Source organism: Lutra lutra, chromosome 4 (genome assembly GCF_902655055.1).
Source record: "Lutra lutra chromosome 4, mLutLut1.2, whole genome shotgun sequence".
Taxonomy (NCBI): Eukaryota; Metazoa; Chordata; class Mammalia; order Carnivora; family Mustelidae; genus Lutra; species Lutra lutra.
This window is the reverse complement of record NC_062281.1, coordinates 91,862,237-91,875,335: the sequence shown is the minus strand read 5'-3', so window position 1 is coordinate 91,875,335 and position 13,099 is coordinate 91,862,237. Positions and strand designations below refer to the sequence as shown.

The 13,099-nt window shown below is 45.7% G+C and overlaps 3 protein-coding genes across 5 annotated transcripts; 1 reads left to right on the top strand and 2 right to left on the bottom strand.

Annotated features, from left to right (window-relative positions):
• Positions 1-124: 124 nt before the first annotated feature.
• PEX11B (peroxisomal biogenesis factor 11 beta) lies at positions 125-5,826 on the bottom strand. Of its 2 annotated transcripts, none has more exons than XM_047724578.1 (4): positions 5,705-5,826; positions 4,783-4,898; positions 4,185-4,386; positions 125-1,325 (listed from the first exon to the last, which is right to left on the bottom strand). In XM_047724578.1, exons 1-4 carry the CDS (start codon positions 5,758-5,760, stop codon positions 920-922), a joined length of 780 nt encoding a protein of 259 aa, XP_047580534.1. In that variant the 5' UTR covers positions 5,761-5,826; the 3' UTR covers positions 125-919. The 2 variants fall into 2 exon arrangements, with proteins under 2 accessions (XP_047580534.1, XP_047580535.1); XM_047724579.1 differs by lacking the exon at positions 5,705-5,826 and adding an exon at positions 5,517-5,616.
• Positions 5,827-6,064: 238 nt separating this feature from the next.
• Positions 6,065-11,890, top strand: LOC125097114 (gonadotropin-releasing hormone II receptor-like). The gene is given in 5 exon segments (XM_047724577.1): positions 6,065-6,464; positions 6,726-6,946; positions 9,633-9,843; positions 10,359-10,528; positions 10,530-11,890. Coding segments are annotated over 5 exon segments (870 nt in total). The 5' UTR covers positions 6,065-6,436; the 3' UTR covers positions 10,770-11,890.
• Positions 11,047-13,062, bottom strand: RBM8A (RNA binding motif protein 8A). Of its 2 annotated transcripts, none has more exons than XM_047724580.1 (6): positions 12,905-13,062; positions 12,567-12,626; positions 12,365-12,442; positions 12,045-12,181; positions 11,391-11,527; positions 11,047-11,292 (listed from the first exon to the last, which is right to left on the bottom strand). In XM_047724580.1, exons 1-6 carry the CDS (start codon positions 12,969-12,971, stop codon positions 11,247-11,249), a joined length of 525 nt encoding a protein of 174 aa, XP_047580536.1. In that variant the 5' UTR covers positions 12,972-13,062; the 3' UTR covers positions 11,047-11,246. The 2 variants fall into 2 exon arrangements, with proteins under 2 accessions (XP_047580536.1, XP_047580537.1); XM_047724581.1 differs by having other exon boundaries at positions 12,365-12,439.
• Positions 13,063-13,099: the final 37 nt, after the last annotated feature.

Genomic DNA, 13,099 nt, shown 5'->3' with positions numbered 1-13,099 from the left:
TAGTGTAGGTGTTCAAAAAAAGTCTCTGGGTGATGATATTAGTGGCTAATCCCACGGAACACCCACACCACAGTAACAGGAATTAGAGACTTCAGATGACCAGAACACACAGGACCAGACCAGATACTGATGAGCAAACTGATCTTTAATATGCTGACCTGGAAGGCTTGCTCTCCATTGTGGGCATGGCCACAGCTATTTACACAGAATCACTGTACAATATTTACAGCAAGATGCTAGACAGAGCATCCTTCTGGATAGGCGAAGAAGGGGTGACAAGAGGCTAGGGAACAAAGCCCTGAAATAAAAGTGTAAGCAGAAATCTGCAGGTGTGAGTAGAGGGAAGGGCCAAGTCATGAGGGAGGCTGGTGAGGTAGACATGAAGGAGGAAGTATCAAACAGTCTCTGGCGCATGAGGGGAGAATCCACTGGGACATAAAGTCTCTAGAATTATGATTTGGTGGCATCTGAAGGGGTAAAATCTGCCACAAGCAGTCTTTGTGAGGAAAAAGAAGGCAGTTAGAACCTTACAGACCTTCTACCTCCCCTACCAAAAAAAGTAATTCTGCTGATCAAATTCCTGGGACAGCAAACTGAGAAGGTGGGAAAAAAAATGCAGAGACAGAATCTTATATAGACTTAAGAAACACAAAGTAAAAAGGGTCAAAAGAGACATAGACATTGCAATGAAGGAGGAAAAAGCAAAAGCTCCAGAATATCTGAACATTAGAATCATCCCATTGACTTCACAAGTTACCTTTCTTCACCTCACCTTCCCCAAAGCTCCTCCCTCTACTCCCAAAATCTTGGCATTTTAACTTTAACAAAGGAGTGGAATTAGAATGAGGCTGGTACACTGAGGATGATCTTAGACTCCGTCTTACCAATTCAGATCCCCTCCTCATCCTGTACCAGAATATCAGGGCTTGAGTCGTAGCCAAGGGCAGATTAGAGTAAGAATAGACAGGATGGAGGACACAAGGCCACAAAGCCCCACAATCCCAGGGCCACAGCGCCAGAGGCCTAGTTTGTCCAGTGGAATGAAAAGATCACAGGCATTTCTGACCACATCCAGCAGAAGTGGGGGATGACCTCGAAGGACCCGAGCCAAGAGCAGGACTTGGAGCTGAAGCTTGAGAGCCAGCTGAGGCAAGCCTCCTCCTGGAGTTCCTGGACTCCCAGGTCCTGCAGTTTCAATTCCTCCTGGGACTCCTCCCCCAGAACTCTTCAGTCGCCGGCTACAAGCTGAAGACTCTTGCTCCATTAGTAGGCGAATCTCATAAGCATCACGGCTCAAATTCATGATGAGGGAAAACAGATAGTACCTGAGATAAACAGGCCAGAAGAGTCAGTAAGGGCACATATAACTACTTGGCATATCAAACAGAAGGCTTAAACATTTCCCCCCCACAGTACAGAGTAAGTACAGAGGAATTATGCATAAGAACACCAGCAGTAAGTGCTACTGTCCACTACCCCAGCTTTCTGTAACTAATCTGTGTTTACATGTACCTTAAGATCCTGGCTTAAAGTCAGAAGCATAATCAAACCTTCCAAGAAAACCCTTAAATTTCAGTTGTCCACTTGGCAACCCATCAGCCACACACACATTCAACCTGAACTATAATAATGCAAATGTTTTCAGAGAACAAGCTTCAGCTGTTTCAGAGACCCAGACACATTATGGATCTTTTAAATCCCATCTTTTTGTTAAAACAAACAAACAAAAACAAAAAGCGAGGCCCAAAATGTTAAGCAACTTGCTAAATGTGTTAGATTTATCAATTCCTTAAAAACAGTCTATGTTTGGGGCTCCTGGTTGGCTCAGTCAGTAAAGTTACTCTTCATCTTGGGGTTGTGAGTTTGAGCCCCATGTTGGGTGTAGAGATTACCTAAAAAACAAACAGGGACACCTGGCCAGCAGCTCAGTTGGTTAAACGTTTGCCCTTGGCTCAGGTCATGATCCCAGCGTCCTGGGATGGAGTTCTCCTCCCTCCCCAGCCCACACCACCTTGCTCAGCAGAGAGCCTGCTTCACCGTCTCCCTCTACCTGCCACTCCTCCTGCTTGTGTGCTCTGTCTATGACAAATAAATAAGTAAATCTTAAACAAACAAACAAACAAACAAACAAACAGGGACACCTGGGTGGCTCAGTCAGTTAAGTGTCCAACACTTGGTCTCAGCTTAGGTCTTAATCTAGGTTCAGGCCCCCCTACATTGTGCTCTGCGCTGGGCATGGAGCCTTCTTAAAAAACAAGCAAACGAACCAATGAACAGTTATGGTTTGTTTGTTTTTTTTAAGATTTCATTTATTAATTTTAGAGAGAGAGCATGAGTGAGGAGGGAGAGGGAGAAAGAATCTGAAGCAGACTCCCACTGAGCACAGAGCCCAAGGTGGGGAGTGAAGGGGGCTCATGAGATCCCATGACCAACCGAACAACCATGAGATCGTGACCTGACCACAAGCCAAGAGTCCAATGCTCAAATGACTGAGCCACCCAGGCACTCCAACGGCCCATGTTTTTTTAAATCCACTCTGACAATAGTGGTCTGTACTCAATATAATTGTCCTACCTCCAAAACACATCCTGAATCCAATCACATCTTCCTCTCACACCCCACCAGCACAGTCTCAGCCACAAGCACCTCTTGCTCAAACTACCACTTTAGTCATGTGACTTGTCTCTACATGGCCACTCTTGCCCCTGCACCCAACAATCTAATTTCACATAATAAATCACATCATTACCTCCCCTTTTTTTTTTTTTAAGATTTTATTTATTTACTTGACAGAGATCACAAGTAGGCGGAGAGACAGGCAGAGAGAGAGGAGGAAGCAGGCTCCCCGCTGAGCAGAGAGCCCGATGCAGGGCTCGATCACCCTGAGATCATGACCTGAGCCGAAGGCAGAGGCTTAACCCACTGAGCCACCCAGGCGCCCCGTTTACCTCCCCTTCTTAAAACTCTCCATGGCTTCCTTCCTATCCCATTTTATTTTTATTTTATTTTATTTCATTTTATTTTATTTTTTTTAAGACTTTATTTATTTGACAGATCACAAGTAGGCAGAGAGGCAGGCAGAGAGAAGAAGGGAAGCAGGCTCCCCGCTGAGCAGAGACCAGGATGCAGGGGCTCGATCCCAGGACCCTGGGATCATGACCTGAGCCGATGGCAGAGGCTTAACCCACTGAGCCACCCAGGCGCGCCCCCCATCCCATTTTAAATGAAATCTAGGGGCACCTGGGAGGCACCTTAGTCTAAGCCAACATCATCTCTTGACCATATTAGGGCATCTCCTCCTCTTCTGCCCTACTGCAATCCATTTTCCACTACAGCAAGAGAGATTTCTTTAAACACAATTTGAATCATGTCACATCCCTGTTCAGAACCCATTGCACTTAGGATAAAATTTAAACAAAACTAAACCAAAAAATCCTACCACTGCCAAAGAGGCCTGGCATGAATGAACTGGTCCCCTCCACATCTCCAATTCAAACTTATGTCCTTCACTCACCACTCTCCATCATGCTAGCTTTCTTTCTATTTCTCTAATTTGACAAAATTTTTCTTGGTTTGAAGCCTTAGAATGGGATATCTTCTGTCTGAGAAGTTCTTCTCTGCTACTGTTTGCTTTGACCAACTTGTATTCACACCTCAAGTCTGAACTAAAACATTACTTCTCAAAGAGTCCTTCCCTGGCTTTTCAATCCAAATCAGCTCCCTTTATTATATATCTCATAACACCTGTACATTTCCAAAAATAACTGGTTTGGTAGTTGTCTTAATATGACTCCCCCACTAGACTAGAAGCTTAGTGAGAATGGGAACCACATCTGACTCTCTGCTTTATTCTCTAGCCCATAGTAAGCACTTCCTAAATATTTTTTGAATGAAAGAACAAGCAGGCAGTGAGAGGCATAACCTGTGGTATAGATAGAAGCAGATTTAAAGCAATATAATAACTTATCTTGCCCAATCTTAGTCATTCATCATGGAAGAGCATCTGTCTTCCATCTGCCTCCATTCACTATTCTCTGATAGTTTAAAATCTAAATGAAGATTGGAAGCCGAGTGATTAAGATGTGTATTTTCTGGGAAGACCCTGAAAGATCTTTTGCTCATAAAAGGCAAGTTATGCAGTATGGAAAAAACAAAAGTTCTTGTAGGATAAAAGGATATCAAACCTGAATGAACGCTGGGCCCACTTCTCCTGATCCACACGAGGGGCTAGTCCAGATTTTCCAGCCCACAGGACATTGTCACAGGCGAAGTACAAGGCTCGATTGAGGTGACTAACAGTGATGCAGAATCGCAGGACAACATCTGATAAGTGCACAGCTCGTTTGGCTGACTCAAGAGCATCCGCTGAGTTACCCAGGCGTAGAACTTGTGGAGATTAGTAAGGAGAAGCAAGGATTTGGAAGTAGAGACGGAGAGTGAGACACAGAGAAAGAGGAAGCAAGAAGGTGAAAGTCGAGAAGTGATAGAAACAATATTTACAATTTTTTTTAAAAAAGAGAAACAGTTCAAAAAATTTTTTTCTTCAAATTTTTATTTGTGTTTCAGTTTGGTTTTCTCCAACTTGCCCCATTCTCTTCCATCCTTCACTAGTCTCTTACCCCTGCTCTCTTATCTCAACCAAGAGGCATGCAGAGGATAAGTGCAGACCTAAATAAGGGGTAAGAACTGGCAGAGAAGGTCAAGAACAGGAAGGAAGGGCTAAGGGAGAAGCTGGGGACGGAGGAAGTGTTGGAGTAATAAAACAAAAGCATGGTTACTTACGCTTTCTTCCTAGGCTCAGGTGACCCTCCAGTTGTCTAATTTGCTTCTGTAATTCCGGACTGGCCCCATGTTTCTGAAGTGCATGGCCAAGAAGGGAGCAGGCATACTGGGCAGCCCTGGAGAAGAGGCCAGGCAAGGTAAGGTGGAGACATCCCTAAGCTACCTCTCAAAAATGTCTTCCAAAAGGAAAGTACTGACTTCCCCTTTTCCCCATTTGTGAACATTCCCTTTCCTTCTCTTTATGCCCATTTCTTACCGTTTCTCCTTCAGGCCAGGGGAAGGGAAAGGCGTAAGGATAAAAAGCAGCCTAGAAAAGGAGTTGGGGGCATTATTTGGAGTTGAGAAAATAAGAGATTTGACAATGATGAAGTCTGAAGTAGACTGTGAAGGCACCAGGGGGGTCGGCCCATCATGAGCACATCAGTGTGAGTATATACCTGACATATAAGAGAGTGGGGGACAGGTGGAGAGATTATTCTTCAGAGTAGGTTAACTAGGAGGTTTCAGCCCTCTAGCTGAATCGAAACCGGAAGACAAGGAGGAGGCAGAGGAGTTCCCGGATGACAACAGGGTGAGGGGACAAGGGAACTTAGAGCCACTCAGCCCTGGGGGACAGAGTCCGGCTATCCACAGCGGGGCGAATGCTCCTCACGCCACCACCGCCCAGTGAGTAAAGTGTAGGTCTTATGTGGACATGGCCACCCTGAGCGGCCTCCCCGCTGGGCCACTCGTGCCTCAGTTTCCCCATCTTTCCGGTGAGCAAAAACGAGTCATCTCCTCACGGCCCGCTCAAATCAGCGCCTGGCGGTCCGTCCGGGCCCCCGTAGCCCGAGCTGACCCTTTTTGACCCCCGTAGTATGAACGGACCTCGCCTCACGAGGATCCTCCTCTGTCCCCACCCCCATTCCTATTCGGGCCGCACCTACACAGCCGCTCCCGGGCCTGGCTCTGAGCACTGAAGCGAACCCAGGCGTCCATGACAGCGGCAGCCCCGGCTCCGCAACCCCGCTCCCGCCCCACTTCCCGCCCCTAGTCACGCCTCCTGGACAATCAACGGTGTCTCGCGAGGGACAAACATCGCTAGAAAAGAAAGCGAAGGGGACCGGCCTCGGAATCTAGATCAAGAAGCGTGTGTCTCTGGACCAATACCGGCGTGTTTTTTGGTGTGTCTCCGTCAGAGCATACCCTTATCGGATGGCCACTATTTCCTAAGCACGCCTCCGGCCGTACATTCTTCTTTAAATATTCAGGACCGGGGCGGGGCTTGCAGTAGGGGCGGGGCGAAAAGGCACCGCAGTATCTCACCGGCGAGGCTGGGTTGGGGTTGTCCCCGGGGTGCTCCCAAACACCCCTAACACACACACAAACACACACGCACACATGCGCTGCGGCCGAACCCAGGGCTGTAGGGGCTAAAGAAGTCTATGGAAGTAGAAGCCAGCACCAGATCCCTGTTCCCTGCGGGACCCTGGCAGTTGGGTAGGTGACCTCCAGGACACAGATGGAGAGTCTCCAGAGACAGAGGCTTTAATGGACGAAACTCTCTATAACCAGCTTCAGATCCTAATAAGGAGGAGGGCGAAGAATCAGTGGACGAAGCTCACCTCTTCATACTTACACTTCATCATCCCACCCCTTTCCCTTCCAGGTCACCATGTCTGCAGGCAATGGCACCCCTGGGGGTTAGCGGAGGAGGAGGTCTGGGCGGGATCAGGAGTAGATAGAGGTAGAGGGCTCAGAGCTGCCCACCTTCTCAGCTGCAGCCAAGGTCCGAGTGGGAGTGAGTATTGTGCTATTCATTTCTTCAGCTGGAGGGAACCTGGCTGTCCTGTGGTCAGTGAATCGGCCACAACCCAGCTGACTCCGTCCCTCCCCTGTACGACGACTCTTTGCCCACTTAGCAGCTGCTGACTTACTAGTCACTTTTGTGGTTATGCCTCTAGATGCCATCTGGAATATCACTGTTCAGTGGCTGGCCGGGGACATCGCATGTCGGACACTCATGTTCCTGAAACTAATGGCCATGTATGCTGCAGCTTTCCTGCCTGTGGTCATTGGACTTGACCGTCAGGCAGCCGTACTCCACCTGCTTGAACCCCGCCCAGCTGGAAGGAAACTTCTAGGGACAGCCTGGGGACTTAGTTTCCTGCTTGCCTTGCCCCAGGTGAGTGACTTGTTGGGACCCAAGGCTAGAGGTGACAAGAATCTGGGTAAACAACATGAGCGCTTGGAGTCTAGCGGTGTGCTTGACCATGGTCACCCACTAATCCTCAAAGGGGAGCCTCCGCTGTTTTGCAAATTAAGATCACTGCATGTTAATCTGTATCTCTATTAAGAGCCTTTGTCTTCAAAGTAGTACCCTATCTATGCCTCTTCCTTTAGCTGTTTTCCTATGCTTGGCTTTCACCTCTTTGCATCAGCTTTTTTAGCAGATTGTTGCAGAAAACTGTAGGGATGAAACATGTGTGTGGGTCTATAAAGAAGACAGTGAAGTCAGGGACTTTGGTTAAAACTCTGCGGTAGTCACTCATCCACTCAAAAAATAACGTACATCACCCCTAGACACACTCTAATGCTCTATCAAGGACTGAGCAGTGAAGAGCTGCATTCAGGAAACTCAGACTAGCGCAGAAGGCATATTAGTATGTAATTATAATACAGTATGCAGTCAAGCATTATACTAAAGGTAACCATAGAAGCTAAAAGAACAATGAGGATGTCTGACGCACTCTTGGACAGTCAGGGAAAACTTCTCAAAGACATTACAACTGATTATTTTATTAAAATAAGAGAGGCTTTAGACAAGTTAAAGCAGGAGGAATGCTGGGGAAGGTGGAAGGTAGAGGAATTCAAAGTGGTTGTAGCTAAAGTTGAGGGCTAGAAAATGGGTGAGTAATGAGCCTGGATGGGAAGGAAGAGCCAGGTTCCAGATATTAAGCTTGTACTTTTTCCTGAGGACAGTGGAGAGAGACTAAGGTAAAAGGTAGAAAGTGACATATCAGATTTGTATTTTTTACTCTAGCTTTATCGTGAAAACTGGAAAGAAAACAGAGCATCTGAACTTGAGTACCAGTTATCACATCTTGTGTATTGATAATGAACTAGAAACACAGAAAAAAAGGAAATATGAAGCAATTCCTTTAAGACCAAAAATCAAAACCACATCACCCTCTGGGGGAAGGAGTAGAGCAGCATCTTGGGAGACCAGGACTAGGATTTTCTACCTAGAAGGGGCTCTGGAATAATGCATTATAGAATCAGATTTAAAATTTGATCCCTAAATCCTCAAATATTAGAAATAGAACTACCAAAAGTTAGTCTGACTATAGTTCTAAGGCAAAAAATAATGCTTCCAACAATGTTGCAAGCAGGAACTTCTGCTACCCAAAGCTTTAAAAAGAAGCATTGCTGCCTCAGTGCAAAAGGTATTAAAGTTGTTTATATGAAGCAAATTTTAGATGTGGACTGGGAGGTAGAAGCCTGTTTCTGTTGCATTTTTTTTTGTTTTTTTCTGAGTCTAAGCTCTACTACTAACTAGCTGTATGACTTTGGCTAAATCACTTGAAACCTATTGGCCACAAGATATTGGATAGCAGTTTCATCCTTTGTTACATTCTGACAACTGTAATCTCCATTTCCTTCAATGGCAAACTGGTAACATTATGATACATATGCAAAAGATGGTATTTTTGGTTCCAAATTAGCATCCTCTTGTATAAATTCTGCATTACCGTATGTTCTATTTAAAATATTAATCCTGCCTTCCAGGACTAATATGTCAATTAAAAAACCCTTAAGTGTGGTGTTAGTGTGGTGAGGGAGTACTGGAAAAGTCAGAAATTATCTTTGAAGGCTCAAGTTTCTAAGTATCACAAGTGGTTGAAAGGAAGCTTTATATAATAGGTGGTAAACTGCATATAATAGGGGGAAGGAAAGGCAGAAGTACAAACCAAACTCTAAGTCCAGAAGCCTTGCTTATTTTTAAACCCCTTTTCACAATCTGTCAGATGTATCTAGGGACAGTGCAAAACAAAACCAACCAACCAAAAAACCTACAAATATATGGACTCAAGATGGGAAGGGGAAAAACCATTCCCCAGCTAGCTCAGAGTAAGCTGATCTTAACCCCAAGCCATTCAGTTGTGTCTGTGGCTGATACTATTCACCTTTCCTAAAAGTCCCTCATTGCTGAAATCACTTTCCCAAATGCCTTATATCGGGAATCCAAGACCACTAAGTTTGCCTTTTATCAAACTAATAGTGACTCAGTCTGCCTTATCTGAACCAAGGTGTTAACCCTGAAGCTCTTAACTGAAAAATACTCTTTAGGATTCAAAGCAAAAACTCAGCAATTTACCAAAAAGGGGGAGGGCAGCCAACAGCATTTGGAAAATGTTAAATTTTATTACTTAACATTGTTTCACTGTTATAATTATTGTACATAAGACTATCACTAAAGGTCACTTCACAGAGTGGCTGCAAAATGGCCTGAAATTTTAGCAGCACCCATTTTATACAAAATTTCTTTTTCCACAGAATTAGACACATCAAAAAAAAAAGCACTTCAGCTAAAAATGTTGGTGAGGTGGTAGAAATTTTAAGAAGTGCAACGTTAGAACAGTACTTGCGAAGGCAAGATTCTTTAAATCCCAGAATTTAACAAACTTAATGATTAGCTCCGTAGCCTAAAGGGAAAACGGATTCTCAAGTTTTTAACCTTTTAAATATGGCACTATAGATGAACTCAGCACTACCCAGCTCTGCAGAGAATTAAGGATGAACTGGGAAAGTATGACTAGTGAGAAGGATGAAGGAGGACCACTTCTAATAGTCCTCAAACTCCACTCCAGCTGTTCCTGTTCCACACCGTCCGCCGAGCTGGCCCAGTCCCCTTCACTCAGTGTGTCACCAAAGGCAGCTTCAAGGCTTGATGGCAAGAAATCACCTATAACCTCTTCACCTTCTTCTGCCTCTTTCTGCTGCCATTGACTGCCATGACCATCTGCTATAGCCGCATTGTCCTCAGTGTGTCTAGTCCCCAGACAAAGAAGATGAACCATGGTGAGACTCCAATCCCCAGGCCCTAACCCATACCCTCAGAACTATTGCCTCTAGCCTCATTTACTGATCTGATAGTTTTCTATCAAACCAGAAGTGACATTGTAACCATCCCTCTAGCATCTGATGCTGCAAGTATATTCTAAATGCCTTTAATTCTAACCAGCCTCTAGCCACCCTCCATTGTTGAGTTAGCTGGGCAAGGATTAAGGAGAAAGGTGATCAATATTCTCCTTTAGTCTTAGATACCATCAGGTCTCCGGGTAGTCTCAGTAGCTTCCTAACACCGTACCCCAATCAAAACCTTTCCTCCAGCATGTCTGTCATAATCCCTGGGGGAGAAGAGGGGAGCATTTAGTCCCAATCTGGGAAGGGAAGAGGATGTGTAACATTACCTATTTGCTACATTCTCTTCCTTGTATCAGGAGAACTCCAGCTCACCATCCCTGCCTGTTCATCCTATACTCAATTCAGAAGCTGAATGGTTCTGAATTTGAGTATGTTTTCTAAATTCCCAGCCCCTGCCGGTGAATTTGCCCTCCATCGCTCCTTAGACAATCGCTCCCGTGTTCGTCTGCGGGCCTTGCGACTGGCCCTACTCATCTTGGTGACTTTCATCCTCTGCTGGACACCTTATTACCTGCTGGGCCTGTGGTACTGGTTCTCTCCCACCATGCTAACCGAAGTCCCCCCCAAGCCTCAGCCACATTCTTTTCCTTTTTGGCCTCCTCAATGCTCCTCTGGATCCTCTCCTCTATGGGGCCTTTACCCTTGGCTGCCAAAGAAGGCAAGAAGTCAGTACAGACTCTTCCAGGGAAAAAGGTTCTGAGAGAATGTCCCAACGGGATATTCAAGCCCTTAGACAGCTGCAAGTACAAACAAATATGGCAGCAGGAAGGACAGAAGAAACAAAAGAGACATTCCTATAACATCCATCTGCATGGTACAGAGTATATAGGAACAAAATAATTATGCTTTAATATCACAAGGACACATCACTTCCACCCCTGCTCTCTTAGCTTCCAAGAAAAAGTAGTACTGAGCAGTGTCTCTACTTTGATCCTAGCTAAGACTTGAGACTATATTTAATGTAGAAATTCACACAGAATTGAGGCCCTAGAAGCATCTTCACAGTGACCTATACTGCCTTACTGTAAAGAGTGCTTCGGAACTTGCAATGTTAGAAGAGGAAAATAATTTTAAATGTACAAAACAAAAATGGGACATTTATTCGTAACTCAAAAAAAAAAACAAAAAAAAAAAAAAACCCCAAAAAACAAACCCACTAAGCAAGTAGGGTGAGAGATTAAATATAAACATGGTGAGTTCCATCCCAGCCCTATTTCTCCAAGGCTGCATGGTCAAACAGAATCTCTGGAGAGAACATCTGGACAACAGAGGACCTGTCAGCGCCGCCTCCGGTCTGGACTCCTGCTGCGTCTTCGGCCACCTCTAGGGAAAAGGAAGGGCCCATCAGAGAACATAATACAACGTCCTTATTCTGTTTTGCTCATGATCCCTTCACCAAGATTTTGCCCTCTCCACTTTACCTCCTCTTGCCCTTAGGTGGACCTCGAACAAAACACCAGTCCACGCTGATCGGCTGTCCCATCAAATCCTGGCCATTGAGTCCCTCCATAGCAGCCTGGGCCTCCTTGTATGTTTCATACTCAACTAGAGTATACCCCTGGGACAAGAGAAAAGACAGAGATCAAAACCCTCATATTCCACCAAACACTACCTAAGCATCTTCTTCCTCAAATCTAAACTCATACCAATACAAAATTCTGTACTTTTTTTTTTTTTAAAGATTTTATTTATTTATTTGACAGACAGAGATTACAAGCAGGCAGAGAGACAGTCAGAGAGAGGAGGAAGCAGGCTCCCCGCTGAGCAGAGAGCCCGATGTGGGGCTCGATCCCAGGACCCTGGGATCATGACCTGAGCTGAAGCAGAGGCTTTAACCCACTGAGCCACCCAGGCGCCCCCCAAAATTCTGTACCTTTTAAACAACAAATATACCTCATATATCCTTATTGTATATACAAAATGCTTCCGTCTCTTTGCTATGTCTGACAAAATCAATTTTCAATCTCATTTTATTTCAACTTTGCTCTTGGCCAATCACAGCAAACATGGGAGAATTATCAATGCTGTCTAAAGGTTATGGGGGAAGAGAAGCAATAGGGTATCACTTAGGATACCTTCAGGTATCCTGTACGCCTGTCCAGATTGAGGTGGATGTTTTTTATTTCCCCATACTCTGCAAATTTGTCATGGATGTCTTCTTCAGTGGCTTCCTCATGGACTCCAGTGACAAAGAGAATCCAGCCTTCAACAGCTGTTGGGGAAGGGAGGGAGGTTTGAGCACAAGAGAAAAACTTCAAGCAAGATCACAAGAGTAGAATAAGAGGGGATTCCTGAGATTGGTTAAGGTATATCCGATCCTATTCCTACTGGACTTTATTTCATTGGTCCATAATTCACTACAAACACAGATCCCTACAGGCTCCATTTTACTTACAGCGTTGTGGTCCAGGTTCATCACCATCCTGCTCCACGCTGTCATAATCCTCACGCATCCGCGCTCGAGACCCTTCTTCTATAGGGAACATACAAGAGATCACCAGAAATCCATTCTCCCACTGTTCCCCATGAGTCTGAACGGGGACTCCAAAACTCGTATCTGTCGCCATTCTAGACCCATTTTCCCCACAAACACTCACCGGAGCCAAAGCCGCGGCCCTTCCGTTTCTTCGCCTTTTCTTTTAGTTTGTGGATGCTCTCTGGAGCCCCAGAAGTAAAAGAATGAGTAATAAAAATAACGGGTATTTGTACCAATAGTCTCTTTAGAGACAGATCTGAAAGCAGCCCCACACCACCTTCAGTCCCATTCCCTTCCCGGTCCCGCCCCCATTTCTCCCGAAGGGGGCGCACTCTCTAATCCAACCGAAACCCGGTTCCCCGACTCCCATCCTCCCTGCCGGGAAAGGGAATTATTTTCCTATTAACTCCCTTCTCTCGCACCTTCCCCGCTTCCCGCAGCCGCCTCCACTGTCCTCACCGTCCCCATCCTCATCCATGGCGAAATCCTCGCCCCCAGCCTCATGAAGATCCAGCACGTCCGCCATCTTGCCTGCCTTCTTACTCTCGCCCGTGCCGCTCAGGCACTAGGCACCTCGGGAAACTGTCGCGGAGGGGAAAGGTCGCTGGTTAAGTTGCCCAATCAAAAGCTAATTCTGAGTCCCGCCCCCGGCGC